Source organism: Equus asinus, chromosome 4, assembly GCF_041296235.1.
Source record: "Equus asinus isolate D_3611 breed Donkey chromosome 4, EquAss-T2T_v2, whole genome shotgun sequence".
Classification (NCBI taxonomy): Eukaryota; Metazoa; Chordata; class Mammalia; order Perissodactyla; family Equidae; genus Equus; species Equus asinus.
In genome coordinates this window covers 127,475,770-127,494,957 of record NC_091793.1, presented here as the reverse complement: position 1 = coordinate 127,494,957, position 19,188 = coordinate 127,475,770, and the positions used below count along the sequence as shown (strand labels likewise).

Below are 19,188 nucleotides of genomic sequence, written 5' to 3'. Positions count from 1 at the left end.
TAACATCCCACCCACCTCTCCCCAGAGTGACTCTGGCACTGAGGAATGTGGGTCAGAGGTACAGAAGTAATTATACTGTGATGGCTCAGAAGGAAGATACTGAAGCTCCCACCCAGGACCTCAGGTGTCCCACACATCACCGTAGAATGAGAAAAAATCATCCCTTCCTCGGATTGGATGTGGCCCTGCACTGAGGCTCATATCTTGGGAATTGGAGCAGTTTAGATTTCAGTCCTTACTCATGCTCCCACTCAGTCACCCTTGTGCAGTGAGCAAACTGGACAACTAGCTCAGAGGCTCTGGTCCCAACTAATCTTGTTTATAGTAACTCTCCCATAGCATCTTTTGTTCGGTTATTTTCCTCGCTGTCCAGAAGGATGCCAATCTTAGTCCTGCATCAGTGTCCTACCTTCTTTAGGCAGGCTGAGCGTCCTTGTCTTTCCACCTGCCCGCATATGAAAGACGAAGTTCTTTCGTCCTTCACTTTTTTGTGTCAACCACGTCTCCCGGATTTTCTGCCTACTTCAGCTCATTTTGGTCTTTAACTCTTCTGAATTCCTGTGGCATTTATGCTTAGTATTGTAGTCCAACTGAGCACTTACTAGTCTCCTATGCTTATTTTGTCTTCTCTGCCATTTTGATATCTCCTCAAGGAGATTCCTCCCTAAGTCATTCCCGCCGTTGTGATGAGCATAGTGTAGAACCTCAGTAAATATTTCACACTGAACTGAATGGATTTCCAAACAGGTATCCAGCTCCAGCACCTAAGAGAGCCTCTGGGGACTTCTGCTTTGGACACAATAGATTAACAGGGATTAAAGTTGTCAAAGAAGATCTAAGAAGCCCCATTAAATCTGAATTTCAGATGTATTGTAAGCGTGGGTCACACATATTCTAAAAAAGTATCTGTTGTTGCTCTGACATTCACATTTAACTGAGAGTCTTGTTTTGTTTTGTTTTGCTAAATCCGGCAACCCTTCCAGGGGTGGATTTACCCTCCTACCTTAAACAACTTTTTAAAAAATCCAGACAAATATACATAACAATGGTTTTCAGACCTTGGCGAACAGAAAGTGTGAGAGAATGACCCCTGAGAGAAGTCAGGAAATGAGGCCACCTTTGTGATTGCCCCTCTGGTTTTCTGGAGAAAGCTTCCAGGCTGCAGCACAGCAAGAGGGAACTCAAACAGAGCCTGGCAGTCTCCCTGAGATGAGGAGATGGAGTTGAGAGTTTGGGGAGGCCAAGGCAGACACCAGAGACAAGACTGCGGAAGGCGCCCCTTGATTCTGTAGCTGAGAACTGATGAACACATGTGCCTGAAGGAACCTCCCAAAGTTGGGGGGGGACCACTAAAAAGGAGCAGGAAGAAGAATTCCTGCAGCTCACACCGGGCTAGGCAGAGTTCATATTCTCAACAGCAAGAGTGGAGAAAGCTCGTAATACACGAAAAAGGCAGAAATTGTCAAACTGGATAAAAAATGCAAGACCGAGTTACATGCTACTTGCAAGAAATCCACTTCAAATATGAATGAATATATTAAAACTAAAATATCAGGAAAATGATAAGCCATGCTAATATGAATCAAAGAAAGCAGAAGTGGCTATATAGATATAAGACAAAATGCACTTTAGAGCAAAAAATATTATTACAGATGAGGGTCATTTCATAATGATGAAGGCGGAAATCACCAAGAGGACAAAAAAATCCTAAATCTTTCTGCACTTAATAGTAGAGCTTCGAAATACATGAAAGAAAAAGTGACAGAACTGGAAGGAGAAGCAGACAAATCCAGAATTAGAGCTGAAGATTTCAATACTCCTCTGATGATAGCAGATTGAATAAATAGGCAGAAAATCAAGAATGATATAGAAGATTTGAACAATACTATCAACCGACTTGCTCTAATTGATATTGCTAGAACACTCCACTCAACAGCAGAAGAGAGCACATTCTTTTAAGTACATTCTCGACATTGACCAAGATAGATCATATTCTGTGCCATAAAACAAGAATCAATAAATATAAAATAATTCAAATAATAAAAAAGTATATTTTCTAACCACAATGGAATTAAATTAAGACCAGATAACAGAAAGCTATCTGGAAAATCTCCATATATTTGGAAACTAAATGACACACTTCTAAAAAAAAAACCCTATATGTCAAAGAAGGAATCATAAAGGAATCGTAAGTGAAATTAGAAAGTATTTTGAACAGAATGAATGAAAATTAAAATACAGTGTATCAAAATTTGTGGGATACAGCTAAAACAGTGGTAAAGGAGAAACATATACGTGATTATATTAGAAAAGAAGAAAGGTCCAGTTGATGACTTAAGCTTCCACCTTAAGACACATGAGAAAGAAAAGCAAACTGAAACCAAGTAAACAGAAGAAAGGATACAATAAAAGCAAGAGCAAAAATCAATGAAATAGCAGAAAAACAATAGAGATAATCAATGACGCCAAAACTTTTTCTTTGAGAAAATCAATAAAAACGATAAACTCACCAGTCATATTGTCCTCGAAAAAAAGAGAGAAAACACAAGTTACCAATATAGGACTAAGAGAGGTGACATTACTGCAGACTCTACAGATACTAAAAGAATAAAAAGAGAATATTATGAACAACTTTATGCCTATAAATATAACAACTTAAGTGAAATGGATAAACTCTTCAAATGATACAAACTATCAAGGCTCACTCAAGAGCAAACTGGTAGCCAGAATAGCCCCACGTCTAATAAAAAAATTGAATTTTTAGTTTAAAAATGTCCCACTAACAAAACTCCAGGCAGAGATAGCATCACTGGTGAATTCTTTCTAATGTTTAAGGAAGAAATAACACCAATTCTTTCAAATCCCTTCCAGAAAATCAAAGAGGAGGAGACACTTCTCAGCCCATTCTGAGACCAGCGTTACTCTAATAACAAAATCAAACACAGAGGTTACAAGAAGAGACAGCTCCAGACCAATATCTCTCAAGAAAAGAGATGCTGAAAATCCCTTTAAAACAACAGCAAATTAAATCCAGCAATATATACAAAAGAATCTACATTGCAAACAAATGGGATTTATTCCAGGAATGCAAGACTAATTTAACATTTGAAAATCAATGTAATTCAACACATTAACAGACTAAGCAAGAAAAAAACATATGGTCACATCCACAGATGCAAAAAACCCCAACAACCCATATTTGACAAAATTCCATACTCATTTATGATAACAATTCTCAAAAAAATACTAGGAATAAAAATGAACTTCCTTAATCTCATAAACAGTATGTATGAAAAACTGACAGCTAACATTATACTTGATGGGAGACTGAATGCCTTCCTCCCAAGATCAGGAACGAGGCAAGGATGTTCTCTCTCATCACTCCTGTTCAACATTGCACTGGAGGTCCTACTGGCATAATAAGGTAAGAAAAAGAAATAGCAGGCCTCCAGATTAGAAAGGAAGAAATAGAAGTCCTTATTCACAGATGATATGATTGTGAATGCAGGCAATCATCATGAATTTACAAAATACCTGCTGGAACTCATAGGGGAGTTTAGCAAAGTCACCGAATACGATGTCAATCTACAAAAGTTAATTGCAATGAACGGCTAGAATTCAAAATAAAGAAATACCGCTTATAGGGCTGGCCCAGTGACATAGTGGTTAAGTTCACACATTCTGCTTTGACGGCCCAGGGTTCGTGGGTTTGGATTCTGGGCACGGACATGGCACTGCTCATCAAGCCATCCTGTGGCAGCACCCCACATACAAAATACAGGAAGATTAGCACAGATGTTAGCTCAGGGCCAATCTTCCTCACCAAAAAAAATTTATTATTGACCAAAAAAAAGAAGTAATTTGGCACAAATATAAGACAAATGTGTAGGATTTGTATACAAAACATGAATGAAAGAAATCAGAGATGTAAATAAATGGAAAGATATACCACAATCCTTTTTAACATTCTTTTCTTTTATTTCCTTCAATATTACCACAAAAAAAACTGTATTGGTCATTCATGAAGCCTGGGAGGGTGGAGGAGGTATGCAACAGAGACAAAAAATAACTTGATACAGATCATTAGACATGGGTCATTAGACTCCACCACTAGAAACTTTTCACCGACCCACTCTTTGGGGCAAGTTTGTGCCACGTTTTCTTCTCTTTTCCCCATTTGCTCCCCTTCTTCAACTGCCTTTGTATCTTTCTCTTTTGCTTCCTTTCTTCTTTTCTCTCCTATCTGCTCCACTCTCCCAATTTCTATTTATGTCTTTAAATGGAGTCCTTTAGCTATCTTTTTCACTTTCTCCTACTACCCCAAACAGCTTAACCAAGGTCTTCTCCTAAGCAAAGATAATTCTCTCCCTAAAATATTTGAGAGAAAGAGAGAATGAGAGAGAGAAAAGGAGAGAGAGAAGTTGAAAGCTAACCTTCTCTGGCCTCACTTCGGTGTTTGGATAGAAATGAGAGACATTAAATCATTATATCTATTTATATGATTATCATAACTACGAGAAACCTATAAATGTGAAATATTATTATAATTGTCAAGCATAGTGACAACCTTAGTGGGAATGAAGGGCCTGGACAAGGCAAGTCACCAGAAAGAGCCTTTCTCAGGACAGACTGTGATGGAGCCATCCACCAGCTCTTCCCCTTGTTCAGTAAATATTTCTTCCTTTCTTTTTTTCTCTCCCCAAAGCCCCCGTACATAGTTGTATATCCCAGTTGTAAGTCATTCTAGTTCTTCTATGCGGGATGCTGCCACAGCCTGTCTTCATGAGCGGTGTGTAGATATGCGCCCAGGATCAAAACCAGCGAACCCTAGGCTGCCGAAGTGGAGCACGCAAACTTAACCACTCAGCCTCGGGGCCAACCCCAGCAAACATTTCTTGAATACCTGTTCTATGCCAGGCGCTGAGCTGAAGACTGAAACACAAAGAACAATATCACTTAGTTCTGAGCCTTTAAATACTCAGTTCAAAGAGAGAGAGCAACATATGAAAAATATATAAAATAGAATAGGGAGGTTAAGGGCTATTTAACTGACCAGACAAAAATTTTTTTTTGGAAGAGTCTACAACTCACTAGCCTGCTGTCAAACCTCATTTTCTAATTTGTGGCTCAGCAGAAACAGTCACCTTATGTACAGTATAAACAAGATGCTGTAGAACCACATAATTTGCTAAATGTTTTGGAACTCTGTTGGCAGTGTGTCTACCATCATGATACATCGAGGACTTTTAAATATATGTATTGCTAATTGTCCATATGCTCCAGGCGAAAGCTGGAGAATCCGAATATATATATCATCTCCACCCAATAGACTATGCAATGAGCCTCCCTATTTTGGAATTTGTGTTTAGATCCTTAAACTTACTTCTTCCATAGTTCTTTGAGCAATTTATTGCTTTTCTTATAAGAGTAAATAAGATTTTTAGTAAAGCCAACGGTTACAAACGTTGTTTCTGGAGTCACACGGTGCTGAGCGTGAGCCCTGGATCTCCCCCTCATGAGCTGATTAGCATTGACCAGGTCCTCTGGCCTCATCACACCTGGTCTTCTCTCTGTCGATGGGAGATCAGAATGATACTCAGTCCTATGGCGTCTCGTGAGGATTAGGTCAAACAATGCGTGCAAAGTCCTCAGCACCTCGTCTGGCAGGGAGTTAGAGCTGAAAAGGTGCTGTTGTTGGAAAGAACGCTGCTTTGTAAACTGCAATGCTTCTGAGGTGGCAGTAGAGGGAGCACTGTCACTGGGAACTGGACTTGAGAACACTAACAAGACATCAAGTCCTTTGAACAAGACATTGTCCCTAGTCTGATGGAGCTTGAAAGACGTGCACACAGATGAGCTGGTAAGACCCACAGCTGACTGTCTTGCCCCATAATCCTTGCTCTCCCTCTCATTTGGTACCGGCCTATGCTACCACAGAATTCAATGTATCTTGCGTACATATGTGTTCTGTCTGTCCAGCATCCAACTACAACTCACTCAGTTCCCTTGGGACACATAAGAGGGGAAGCTTGGATGAGAGAGTCTGAAAAGTTAAAATTATTTTTATAAAATACTGTTTTGCTTTGTCACTCTGTTGACGTTTGCATTGGTGGTACCAAAGCAACGGTGGGTAATGTTGGTGCCTTAACATAAGCCAAGGCGGTGAGGCCAAGTTACCCTAGCAGTTGTTGTATTCTTCACCACCGCACACTTAAAACTTTTTAAATGCCAGTTTGACTTAAGAATGTTTTCAATGAAGCAGGAAAATTAATCTTCTTAAATCTCAGCCCTTGATACATGTTTTCCCAATGTTCCGTGTGATTAAATGGGCAGTACACATATTAACGTATGATGAACATCTCAAGGAAAAGCACTTGTGTGATTGAGTTGCCCATGGCATTGGCCACTTTTTTTCACAGAACACCATTTTTACTTGAAAGCACGACTGACAAACTATGATTATTCAGACTTGGGTTCTGGAAGACATTTTCCTGAAAATGAACAAAGTGAGCCCGTCTCTTCAAGGAAAACAACTGGCAATATTCGGTCCTAATGATGAAACCAGAGCTTTCAAACAAAATTAGAATTTGGAAAACTTGTATCCTCACTATGAGCTTAACAATTTCCTAATACGTGACATACTTTTCTAATGAGATCAGTGGTGATATTAACTAATGTGATGTTTTTCATATTGTATGATGAAGTGTGTCAGCATTTGCAAGATCTGCATAATTCAGTGGACCAATATTTTCCAAATGACCAATATGTGATATCACGAAACCATGCATGTATAAAAGTTTCACTCAAAATACAAGGTATTTTGTATTGATTTTGTATCTTGTATGATATTTACCATACCAACGGATTTGGTAACAGCACGTGTAAAGTTTGCTGATACGGTTTCATATTCTACAGTGTAAACAACCTTTAACAAACCACCACTTGTTGAGTTTTGATGTGGTATCAAAGAAGGATATCCGCATTATCTGAAAGGTTATTAAAATGCTCTTCCCTTTTCCAATTACATATCCACGTGAATCTAGATTTTCTTCAAATACTTCAATTAAAATAATATTTTGCAACAGGTCAATGACAGAAGCAGATGTAAGAATCCAGCTGTCCTCTCTCAAGCCAGACATTAAAGAGATTTTCAAAAATGTAAATCAATGCCACTCTTCTCACTATTTTTCTTTTGTGTTGGAAAATATACTTTGTTTTTCATAAAAGATGTTTATTTTAACACATAGTGGGTTTAGGATTGTAACTTTACAAGAGCACATATTTTAAGTTTTTTCTCAGCTTTGATTTTTTAGTACAGTAAATACAAATTTAATACAGGGTAGTAATATGCAAAAATTCTCTGGGGTTGTCAACAATTTTTAAGACTATAAATGTGTCATGAGACCAAACAGTTTGAGAACCGTTGGGGGAGACCCAAGGTGAAGTTCTTCAAAGGAAGAAGGGGACAAAGTGTCTGCTTGCATAGCAGGCACTCAGCAGTTGACCCCAATGATGATAAAGACGTGCAAAAGCTGTGAGACTAACACTACAAGGCAGAAAGAGAAAACTGCTAAGCGAGTGGTCTGGGTCGCTGCTGTCCAATAGGGTAGCCACTAGCCACTTGTGGCTTTTAAACCCTTGAAATGTGGCTAGTCCAAACTGAGATGTCTTGAAAGTGCCAAAGACACACCAGATTTCAGAGATTTAACACGAACTGAGGAATGCGAAGTATCTCATTAATAACTTCTTATATTGATTTTATGCTGAAATGTCAATATTCTGTTTATATTGGGTGATTGATAGTATTGAAATTAATTTCATTTGCTCCTTTTCCTCCTTTAATATGGCTGCTAGAAAATGTAAACACACGTGGCTTGCATTTTCTTTCTCTCGGACAGCACTAGTTTGGACGGGAAGTCTGATGGGAATTCAGAGCAGGGAAAAGTTGCTGTGGTTGGGGCCATCGGTGAAGTCTTCCCCGAGAAGGATAGGATTTCAATAAGCAGACAAGTTGGGGGAGGAAATTGCAGATGAGGGGAGCATCAACAGTAACATACGAGAGGTTAATTCAGGGAGCAGAGGAGACGGGTCTGCGTCAGATCATGGGCTCCTGCAGGGAACAGAAGTTTCCTGGATATGTTAGGACCAAATTGTGCAGAACTTTGAGTGCCAAGAACTTGGACTTTTTCCTATAGGCAGTGACCACTTCCTCAGAAGAAAATTGGACTTTTCCCCGTAGCTTATGGAATAGTCTGAATTAGACACAGTCTTCACGTGGAGACAGAGTGGTGTCAGCTCTCAGAAAGTGCCCGATGGGCGAGCAGCCAGGACCAGGCCAATCAGACCAGTGAATCTTGAGGGATGTCAGAGTGACTTTGGGGTTGATTGACTTATTTTTTGCGAGGGAGGCAGAGGGTGGTAAATGCAAGCCTAGGATAATAATGCCACCTGCGAGAGGAGGAGTGTGCCAAGGGGCAGCTCTGTGGTGGCTGGTCAGAACATTGGGGAAGCAGGCTTTCATTGTGGTTTATTGCTCTAGGCATGTGCATACGCAGATTGAGTCATTCTGTCTACCTCTTTCTGTCGAACTCCCTTTATTTTTGACTTTATTTTCTTGAATATTTATGGAGCTCCTACTGTGTACCAGGGGGTTAACATCTAGCTCTGAGGAGATAAAATGAAAAGGCCACTAAGGAGGGAGCTGAGAAACCAGGACTCTTATCCAGGCTCCTCAGCTCCTCACTGAGTCACTCTGGGCCTCAGTCCCTTCAAATAGGAAAGAGGAGTCAGAACCACATGAGACCAAGGCTCCCTCCCGCTTGGGGATTCTAGAACAGGCCCATGTCACAAAGGGAGAGGAGCATACCTTAGCAACCAGGTACAGGGCTACTGGGGAGGGAAGGAGGATGCTGGGCCAGTAAGGACAGGCTTCAGCGGCCCGCCCAGGACCTAGCCTGAACCTTTGGCTGAAGTTGGCTTCCTCCCTTTGAGCAGACCCTGCTGGAATCGGACCGCAGTGGGGTCTATGAGTTGGGTGTTTTTATCCTGGCTACCCACCCCTTCCATTCCAGGGGCTGGCTCGCTGTGGTGAGTGGTGTCTGAAGGAGGAAGCCGGGAATTTAGCTGCAGGCAAGTAAGTGTGCAGGGGCCTCTCAGAACCTCTGGGGAAACCCCTGCAGAAAACTAACGCGTGCAGCCCCGACCCGCCCACCTCCTCCCGACCTCCTTGGGCCACCTGCAGTTGGCGGGTGGGGACGAGAGGAGAGGGCGCCCTGCAAAGGGGCTTCGGCCTGACTGTTTCTGCTCTTTAGCATTTCTAGAATAGAGAGTGGGTGGGAACCGACCCAAGTAAAGTCCCAGAGACTCTGACACTGACGCACAGGAAAGCCTCAAGTGGGAGGAGAAATGCAAATCCCCTACTGACGATGGCGTCAGCGGCATTGTCCTGGGGACTGTGAAGGGCGATTCTGCCTTTGGACTTGAGCGCCGCCTGGGCCCTGGGCTGAGAGAACCGGGTAAGTAGGCAGACCACAACTTCGTGTTGCTTCTCCGGCAGAGCACCGGCCAGGAAATGCTTATGCAGGATGCTGTTGAGGCTGTGCTTTTCTCTCGGTGTTTTGACAGTTCCTTCTTTTTAACTTGTTTGAGGATGGGCAATTTCAAAAAGAAGCGTCGGACTCCATGATTCAAGATGCGCTCTGGCGCAGGTCTCTCGGCGGAGACTCGCGCTCTGCCCGGGGAATCTGAACGGTGGGTGGGACGCTTGTGGCTGCTGCGGAGGTGTGTCCTCGCGAAGTGCTGAAAGTGAGCCCCTCTTCACTTTCTTAGCTTCCCTGAGCTATGATGTCTGACGTTAGATTGCACGCCTGGGTTTCAGAAAAAAGCCCGCAGCGAGGGCAGCCGGTGATTGTGGCTTTGATGAGAGCGAGCGATGGTTTAGGGCAGGCCATTTCCTATACAAGCTCCACGAGTCACAGAGCCAGCGCGGCACCGTTAGCTCCCAGACAGTGGGACAAAACCCCCTTTTATATAGATCTTCTAGGGCCAGGCATTCAAAGAGAATAGTCAGTCAGGCGCTCCGTTTTCGAAAAAAGTGTGCTGTAGTTTTCTTGGGATGGGAGAATTAACCGCTAGAGAGTGAAAGCAATGAAGCGTACTGCTGGATGTCTAAAGACATTTCTAGAGGCTGCAACAGAGAGGAATATCCTAGGACTATATACCGTCTCGTTCCCTTTTTCAGACTTGAGTTCAACTCTCTGGAAGATGGACTCCTCTCCTTGTAGTCATCTATCTAACTTTCAGATGGGTGCAGTCCAGCTGACTCTTAGTTAGCAAACAGGTTTGCATCCAAATTGTCGCAAGGATTTAACAACACATAGTAGCAATTGTAATTGTAAAGCTATTTTTGGCTCATGTTCTCTCTTGTCATTAACAAGAATAAATTGATAGGATATAGTAAGACAATGCCAATAGCAGCATGGGCACAAATGTGCCAGTTTTGTGTGGAATATATATACACCCAGCATCTGGAAAAACAACTGCATCTGGCGTCAGGAGGCCTCAGGTCGAGCCTTAGGCTTCACATCTTGGGCAGGAGTCATTTCGCCTATTTGTTCCTCAGATTTTTTTTTCGTTTTTAGAGTTAGGTAATACTGTCCACCTGCCGTATTCACAAAACCTCAGGAGGGCCACTCATTCTTCACTTCACACGCACATACCAAGGACTCACAATATGCCTAGGATGGTATGTGTAAAGGTCTTCAGGACTATAAAATGATATGAAAATGAAACAGTCTTTCTTTTCCCAGTTGCTTTTTTTTAGCAAAACATTGGCAATAATCTTCTTCTATACATTCAGATGAGGGAAAAGTTACCCCAAAATAGTCCATTTGAAACCTGAGGAGTATGCGGATGAAATATATGAACTTTGTTATCATGATGTTCTGTAAGCGATAGGAAATCTTTACTGACTTCTGAGGGAGATTGAAATACTATGGGGATTAATCATGTAAAAGTTTTTCTTTGAGCTAGAATTGCTGACAAAACAATAAAAAATTTGACTTTGGGAAAAGTAAAATACTGTAACCTTGAGGAGACGTCATATTAATTTCCCTGAATTAGGAAATATGTCTAAAGCTTCTAAATTGGCCAGAGTGGGGTTCTGTGGGGGGAAACACGCAGTTTTGTTTTATGACAGGCTGCCAAATATGTATCAAGTGTGGTTTCTTCCTCCTTAAGTAACTGAGGGTTTAACCACCGTCAGATACACATCAGAGACTAGTTCAAAGTAGACCTTAAAAGCTTTGCCCAGCCATAGTGGGTCTTCACAGAGGGAACTAGAAATGTTTATTGGTTCAGAGATATTCTGAACTAAAGAAGTAGAGCCCACAAAGAACATACAGGAAACTCCTCATAAAGCTAAGACCAAATCAGACTAGACAGACGAGACAAATCTGAAATAAAGAAAAAAGCATTGGGCAGGTCCATATAAAAGAAGCTTTTATTGGGTGTTCCTCACAAATAAAGTCTTTCAAGGGTCTTAGGAGGTATAGTTGAGTGTGTTATTTGCCTTCAAGTTGCTCAAAGTCTAGTCTAGAGGGAGCAGGGCATAGGAAAGGAGCCTTGAGAACACAACTTTGTGTAGACAGGTGGGGGTGGGGTGAAGGGGGTTGTGGGGGAGTGAAAGCTTTCTGGAGAAGAGGAAACAGGAGTTCCTGTGAGAGCAAAGGAGGAGTGGTTTAGGGGCAGAGAAAGAATCCTGCTTCCTTCACTAGGGATGACTTAGGAAGAAGCGGAGAATTGCTTTATCTTTGGATTGAAAGCATTTTTCTCTTTTCTGTTTCCTTTAATTGAGTGACTATTAGTAGAGAAATTTTTCTCCAGTTAGTTAACTAATGGACAACATTGCCTGTTTGAAATCTGAGAAAAAAAAGGAAAACATATATCACAGTCATTAATTAACATTATTTTTGAACTCTAATTTTACCTCTTCTTTTATAGCATGTCTCAGTGGAATCAGGTCCAACAGTTAGAAATCAAATTTTTGGAGCAAGTAGATCAATTCTACGATGACAACTTTCCTATGGAAATTCGACATCTCTTGGCCCAGTGGATTGAAAATCAAGACTGGTAAGATTAAACAAGACTGCGTTTTTCCTAGAGGTTAATGAACAAATGCTTTATGCTCTGTCCACATGAATTGATTCAGTGGGCCACTTTTGATTTCATAGATGCATTCTTTTCCGGTAAAGAATCTTCTTCAAGGATTTGGAAAGCTTCCTCAAAGGAGAAGAATCGTGGTCCTTTCTGGTTTCATCCCTTGTAGATGAAAACTTGATGGTTTTAGTGCTTTGGTTTTTTCTGTTTTCTAAATATTAAAAAGCCAAGAAGTCAATCTATTGTTTATATCAGTTCTCTATGAGAGACTCTGTAAATAAATATTTTTTCTCAGTATGTTTTACAAACATGCAAACAGAGCTCTATTCACCTTGTACAATTAAAAAAATTTTTTTTGCTTTAAACAGTCATCTAACTTTTTTATTGTGATAAAATATATCCTTTTTTTTGAGGAAGACTAGCCCTGAGCTAACACCTGTTGCCAATCCTCCTCTTTTGCTGAGGAAGATTGGCCCTGAGCTAAAATCTGTGCCCATCTTCCTCTGTTATATATGTGGGACACTGGCACAGCATGGCTTGATAAGCAGTGCATAGGTCCACACCTGGGATCTGAACCAGTGAACCCATGGCCACCAAAGCAGAGCACGTGAACTTAACCACTACGCCACTGGGCTGGCACCTAAAATTTATCATTTTGACCATCTGTAGGCATACAGTTTAGTGGCATTAAGTATAGTTACATTGTTGTGGAACCTTCACTATCATCCATCTCCAGAACTTTTTCATCTTCTCAAACTAGAACTCTATACTCATTAAACACTAACCTGTCATTCTTTCTCCCCAGCCCCTGGCAACCAGCATTCTATTTTCTGTCTCTATGAATTTGACTACTCTGGGTACTTCATACATCAGGCAATATTTGTCATTTTGTGGCTGACACTTCACTTAAGATATCTTTTCAAAGGTTTGTTCATGTAGCGTGTATCAGAATTTCCTTCCTTTTTAAGGCCAAATAATATTCTTTTGTACGTACATACCACATTTTGTTTATTCATTCATCAGTAAATATTTAAGTTGTTCCCACCTTTTAGCTATTGTGAATAAAGCTGATATGGATGTTGGTGTGCAAATATCTGTCCAAGTCCTTGCTTTCAATCTTTTGAGTATCTACCCAGAAGTGGAAGTGCTGTATGTATTTCTGATTATATTTTGAGGAAATCCAGATTACCACAGTGGCTGTACTATTTTCCACTCCCACCAGCAATGCACAAGGGTCCCAGTTTCTCCACATCCTCACCAACACTTGTTATCAGTGTTTTTGCTAATAGCCATCCTAATAGGTGTGAAGAGGTAGCCCATGTTTTGATTTGCGTTTTCCTAATGATTAGTGATGTTGAGCATACTTTCAGGTGTACAATTTAATTTTTAAAAACCTTGAAATGCTTATCACTGTGGAATAGATTTATGACTTTAAAATTAGTATGGTAAAAAGAGTAGACATTCTACTAAATTGTTTCCTGCTGTGTAATGACACTTTTGTTTTTTAGGGAGGCGGCTTCTAACAATGAAACCATGGCAACAATTCTTCTTCAAAACTTATTAATACAACTGGATGAACAGTTAGGTCGAGTTTCCAAAGAGAAAAACCTGCTCTTGATACACAATCTAAAAAGAATTAGGAAAGTCCTTCAGGTGAGAATGCGTTCTACTCTTTCAAAATATTTGGATTTATGAGTCTTAAATTCAGTAAAAAAAAAAAAAAAGAAAGAAAAAGATCAAATATGTACCCTTATCTTATTTTCAAAGCGGATTTAAGAGGGAAAAATCTGAATTCTCTTACCATTTTACATTTTGTGCTCAATTTTATTTCATTATCCGATGTTTGTTTTTCATGAAATTTTGAATCTAAAATACACTGCAAGTGGGAGTATAAGTGTAATTTGCTTGTGACTGTTTACTAGTTATGATCAAATCTGACAGCGCTGGGATGGAGATTTGAAAGATAAGAGTTTCATGGCTATCCCCAGTCCTTCCTTGCCTTTGGCTCTTACCTAAGGATTTAGAGTTAGTACTCTTCTCATTCCTAGACAGAAGCATCATGGTTGTTTGCATCCTTCCGGATTGGGTTCCAATCTCACCTCTTTCCAAAGCGTTCTTTGCTGCACTCTGGTGCCCTATTCCAGAGGTTCACCCAGGCAAAGCCCATCTCTCTGTGTTAGCACAACTCCTGCGACAGATCTGTACCATGGCATTTAGTACATTCTGCATTAGTGTCGTTTCTATGTGTTTGTCTTCTCCCCCAAAATGTGGCTTACTTGAGGCAAGGACTTTGGTACTCAGCTTTGAATTCCCAGTGCCCACACAAGGCTGGACACGTGGAAGATGTGTAATATTCGTTGATTACAGGGATAAGTGAATGAAGGGAGTGAAATAGGGATCTAAAGAATTAAGGGCAGGCTAATATGGAGCTAAGCCCAGAGGTGCTAGCAGCACAAACTCTGAAGATGGACTGCTGTCATATTCACTGGGTGCCTATACAGCATATTAGATAACCTGAAAAGTGCATATGCCATTTGTCAGTGAGGCATTCTTAGAATCCCAGCCTTACAATGCATACATTTTTAGAATATTTTACCTAGACTATAATAGATATGTCCTTGAAGTTACTAACTATGTGTGAGAGGAACATACATATTAATTTTTTTCCTGTTGTTGTTTAGATTGCACTGAGCCATCTTTGCCCTTGTAATACCCTACGAATTTGCAAGACACTTGGCCAGGGTAGGAAAATAGCTTGTTGCCAACAAAACAGGATTTTTCACAGCATAAAGCAAACTGTCTCTTACAGAGATAAGACATTTAACCTTGGCTTCATTAGCTTAGTGCCCTAATCAATAAGCCTCAAACAGGGGTTGGCATACTGCTACCCACAAGTCCAAGGTGGTCACTGCCTTTTTTTGTATGGCCCATGACTAAGAATGGTTTTTACATTTTTAATGGTTGAAAAAGAATAAAAATAAAATACATTTGAAAAGTTTGTGACGTGAAAATTATGTGAAATTCAAATGTCTGTATTTTGGTGGAACATAGCCATGCTCATTCGTTTATGTATTGAATGTGGCTGCTTTTGCATTGTGATGGCACAGTTGAGTAGCTGTGACAGAGAGTGTATGGCCCCCAAAGTCTAAAATAAAAATGTGTGTGTGTGTATTGTGTGTGTGTATGAAGCATGCTTATCTGGCCCTTTACAGGAAAGTTTACTGACCCCTAACCTAAAGATCCTACAGAAAAAGTTCTCCAGGTCACTTTGCTAGAAGGACACAGATGGGTAAAATGAATGATGGCATGGTCTTTAGAAATTCTGACTCTCAATAATGTGGCCTTGGGCAAGTCCCTTAATCTCTCTGAATTCCCATATCTTTTCGTGTAAATGAGAATGATTATTATTTACCTTTTTGGATTGTAAGGAAGAGTTTTTATTCTGGCAAAAAATAGACTTTCAATAAATGGTGCTTGTTGTTGGCAGAGAAAATAGGGGGATCTTCTCAGTATAAACGAGGGTAAGCGTTCAGCCCATCTTTTTTCCCGGTGGGGATAAGATTGTGAGGGAGCTCAAGAACCCGCAGTAACTCCCAGTGACATTTCAGCTCAAACACACAGTGACTCTTCTGCTTATGTCACTGGCCCTCCAGCATCTTGCCTCTCTAGGTCTTTCCCAACAAACTGCTCCAAGCTCAACATCCCTGTCGCATAAAAACAGATCTAGTCCTTGTTCCCAAACACACCAAGCTCACTCTTGAATGACTCTGAGCCTTTATCCGTGACTGTCTTATGGCCAGGAATGCTCCGTGGTCCCTCTTCCTTCAGTCGAGTTCCCACCCATCCCTGGAGAACCAGTGGAGGTCCCAGTGCAGCAAGGAAACCTTCACATATGCTCTAGCCTTGTTCTCATCCTTCACGGAGCACTGGTTACGAGATAACCAGCATCTCCTCTGGGTTGGACGTGTCCGAGCAGGCCTGAGGCTCCCTGAAGGGAAAAGCCTGACCTCCTTTTGCAAGCCCCCTCCTGCCTCCGGTACCCAGTGTGGGTCTTCTACAAATGAGGAACTCAAGAAACTGGTTGGTTAAGATATTTTGAATGGACAAAAACACTTGCTCTTTTCTTCATTTTATAAACTATACTTATTGGATATTTGTATTAATTCATAACACAATAGAAAATAGCAATAAAGAACATCGTCAACTATGGTTTTACATCTAAACAAACCTGCATTTTATGTTTCTTTTTAATCTATCATATTCCCATGGTTTTGTTTTTACTTCTTTTTACTGAGGTCATAATAGTTTATAACATTGTGAAATTTCAGTTGTACATTTTTATTAGTCCGTCACCATACATAAGTGCCCCTTTACCCCTTATGCCCACTCCCCAAGCCCCTTCCCCTCTAGTAACCACTAATCTGTTCTCTTTGTCTATGTGTTTGTTTATCTTCCACATGAGTGAAATCATGAGGTGTTTGTCATTCTCTGTCTGGCTTATTTCGCTTAACATCATACCCTCAAGATCCATCCATCTTGTTGCAAATAGGACGATTTTTTCTTTTTATGGCTGAGTAGTATTCCATAGTATATATATATACAACATCTTCTTTATCCATTCATCAGCCAATGGGCACTTGGGTTGCTTCCACATCTTGGCTATTGTGAATAATGCCGCAATGAACATAAGGGTGCATAAGTCTCTTTGAATTCTTGATAAATATCCAGTAATGGGATAGCTTGGTCATATGGTATTTCTATTTTTAGCTTTTTGAGAAGTCTCCATACTGTTTTCCATAGTGGCTGCACCAGTGGTCTATGAGGGTTCCCTTCTCTCCACATCCTCTCCAACATTAGCGATTTTTTGTCTTGGTGATTATAGCCATTCTAACAGGTGTAGGTGATAGCTCACTGTAGTTTTGATTTGCATTTCCCGGATGACTAGTAATGTTGAACATCTTTTCATGTGTCTGTTGCCCTTCTATATATCTTCCTTGGAAAAATGTCTATTCATATCCTCTGCCCATTTTTTTTTTTTTTTTGAGGAAGATTAGCTCTGAGCTAACTACTGCCAATCCTCCCTTTTTTGCTGAGGAAGCCTGGTCCTGAGCTAACATCGGTGCCCATCTTCCTCTACACTATACGTGGGACGCCTACCAAAGCATGGCTTGCCAAATGGTGCCATGTCCACACCTGGGATCCAAACCGGTAAACCCGGGGCTGCTAAGAAGTGGAACATGAGCAACCAACTGCTGCCCCACCAGGTCGGCCCCCTCCTCTGCCCATTTTTTGATTGTTTTTTTGTTGTTGTTGATTTGTGTGAGTTCTTAATATATTTTGGAGATTAACCTCTTGTCAGATATATGATTTGCAAATATTTTCTCCCAGTTGGTGGGTTGTCTTTTTGTTTTGTTCCTGGTTTCCTTTGTCTTGCAGTAGGTATTTAGTCTGATGAAGTCCCATTTATTTATTTTTTCTTTTGTTTCCCTTGCCCGAGTAGACGCGGTATTAGAAAGATCCTTCTAAGATCAATGTCAAAGAGTGTACTGCCTATATTTTCTTTTAGGAGTTTTATGGTTTCACGTCTTATCTTCAAGTTTTTAATACATTATAAGCTGATTTTTGTGTATGGTGAAAGATAATGCTCTACTTTCATTTTTTTGCAAGTGGTTGTCCAGTTTTCCCAACACCATTTACTGAAGAGACTTTCCTTTCTCCGTTGTATGTTCTTAACTCCTTTGTCAGAGATCAGCTGTCCATAGATGTGTGGTTTTATTTCTGGGCTTTTAATTCTGTTCTGTTGATCTGTGTGTCTGACTTTGTACCAGTACCATGCTGTTTTTATTACTGTGGCTTTCTAGTATATTTTGAAGTCAGGGATTGTGATGCCTCCAGCTTTGTTCTTTTTTCTCAGGATTGCTTTAGCTATTTGGAGTCTTTCGTTGCCCCATATGAATTTTAGGATTCTTTATTCTATTTCCATGAAGAATGTCATTGGTATTCTGATTGGGGTTGCATTGAATCTGTAGATTGCTTTGGGTAGTATGGACATTTTAACTATGTTTATTCTTCTAAGCCATGTGCATGGAATATCTTTCCATTTCTTTATGTCATCATCAATTTCTTTCAATAACATCTTATAGTTCTCATTGTATAGGTCTTCCACCTCCTTGGTTAAATTTATTCCTAGATATTTTATTTATTCTTTTTGTTGCAATTGTAAATGAGATTGTGTTCTTGAGTTCTCCTTCTGTTAGTTCGTTGTTAGAGTATAAAAATACAACTGATTTTTGTAAGTTGATTTTGTACCCTGCAACTTTGCCGTAGTTGCTGATTATTTCTAATAGTTTTCTGATGGATTCTTTAGGGTTTTCTATATATAAAGTCATGTTGTCTGCAAATAGCAAGAGTTTCACTTCTTCATTGCCAATTTGGATTCCTTTTATTTCTTTTTCTTGCCTAACTGCTCTGACCAAAACCTCCAGTACTGTATTGAATACAAGTGGTGAGAGTGGGCACCCTTGTCTTGTTCCTGTTCTCAGAGGAATGGCTTTCAGTTTTTCCCTGTTGAATACCATGTTGGCTGTGGATTTGTCATATAAGGCCTTTATTATGTTGAGGTACTTTCCTTCTATACCCATTTTATTGAAAGTTTTTATCAAAGTTTTTATCATAAATGGATGTTGGATCTTGTCAAATGCTTTCTCTGTGCCTATTGAGATGTGGTTTTTATTCCTCGTTTTGTTAATGTGGTGTATCACATTGATTGATTTGCAGATGTTGAACCATCTGTGAGTCCCTGGTATAAATCCCACGTGATCATGGTATATATATGGTCCTTTTAATATAGTCTTGTTCTCAGTTTGCCTAATTTTGTTGAGGATTTTTGCGTCTATGTTCATCAGCGATATTGGCCTCTAATTTTCCTTCTTTGTGTTGTCCTTATCTGGCTTTGGGATCAGGGTGATGTTGGCCTCGTAAGATGTGTTAGGAAATGTTCCATCTTCTTCAATATTTTTGGAATAGTTTGAG

At 40.3% G+C, this 19,188-nt stretch overlaps 1 protein-coding gene across 1 annotated transcript in view; it reads left to right on the top strand.

The window, feature by feature from the left end:
- Positions 1-9,375: 9,375 nt before the first annotated feature.
- Positions 9,376-19,188, top strand: part of STAT4 (signal transducer and activator of transcription 4) — a 94,437-nt gene continuing 84,624 nt past the window's right edge. Inside the window, exons 1-3 of the mRNA XM_014837545.3 lie at positions 9,376-9,515; positions 12,001-12,129; positions 13,665-13,809. Coding sequence (XP_014693031.1) covers positions 12,002-12,129; positions 13,665-13,809 — 273 coding nt within the window. The 5' untranslated portion in view covers positions 9,376-9,515; position 12,001. The remainder of the gene's footprint in view (positions 9,516-12,000; positions 12,130-13,664; positions 13,810-19,188) is intronic.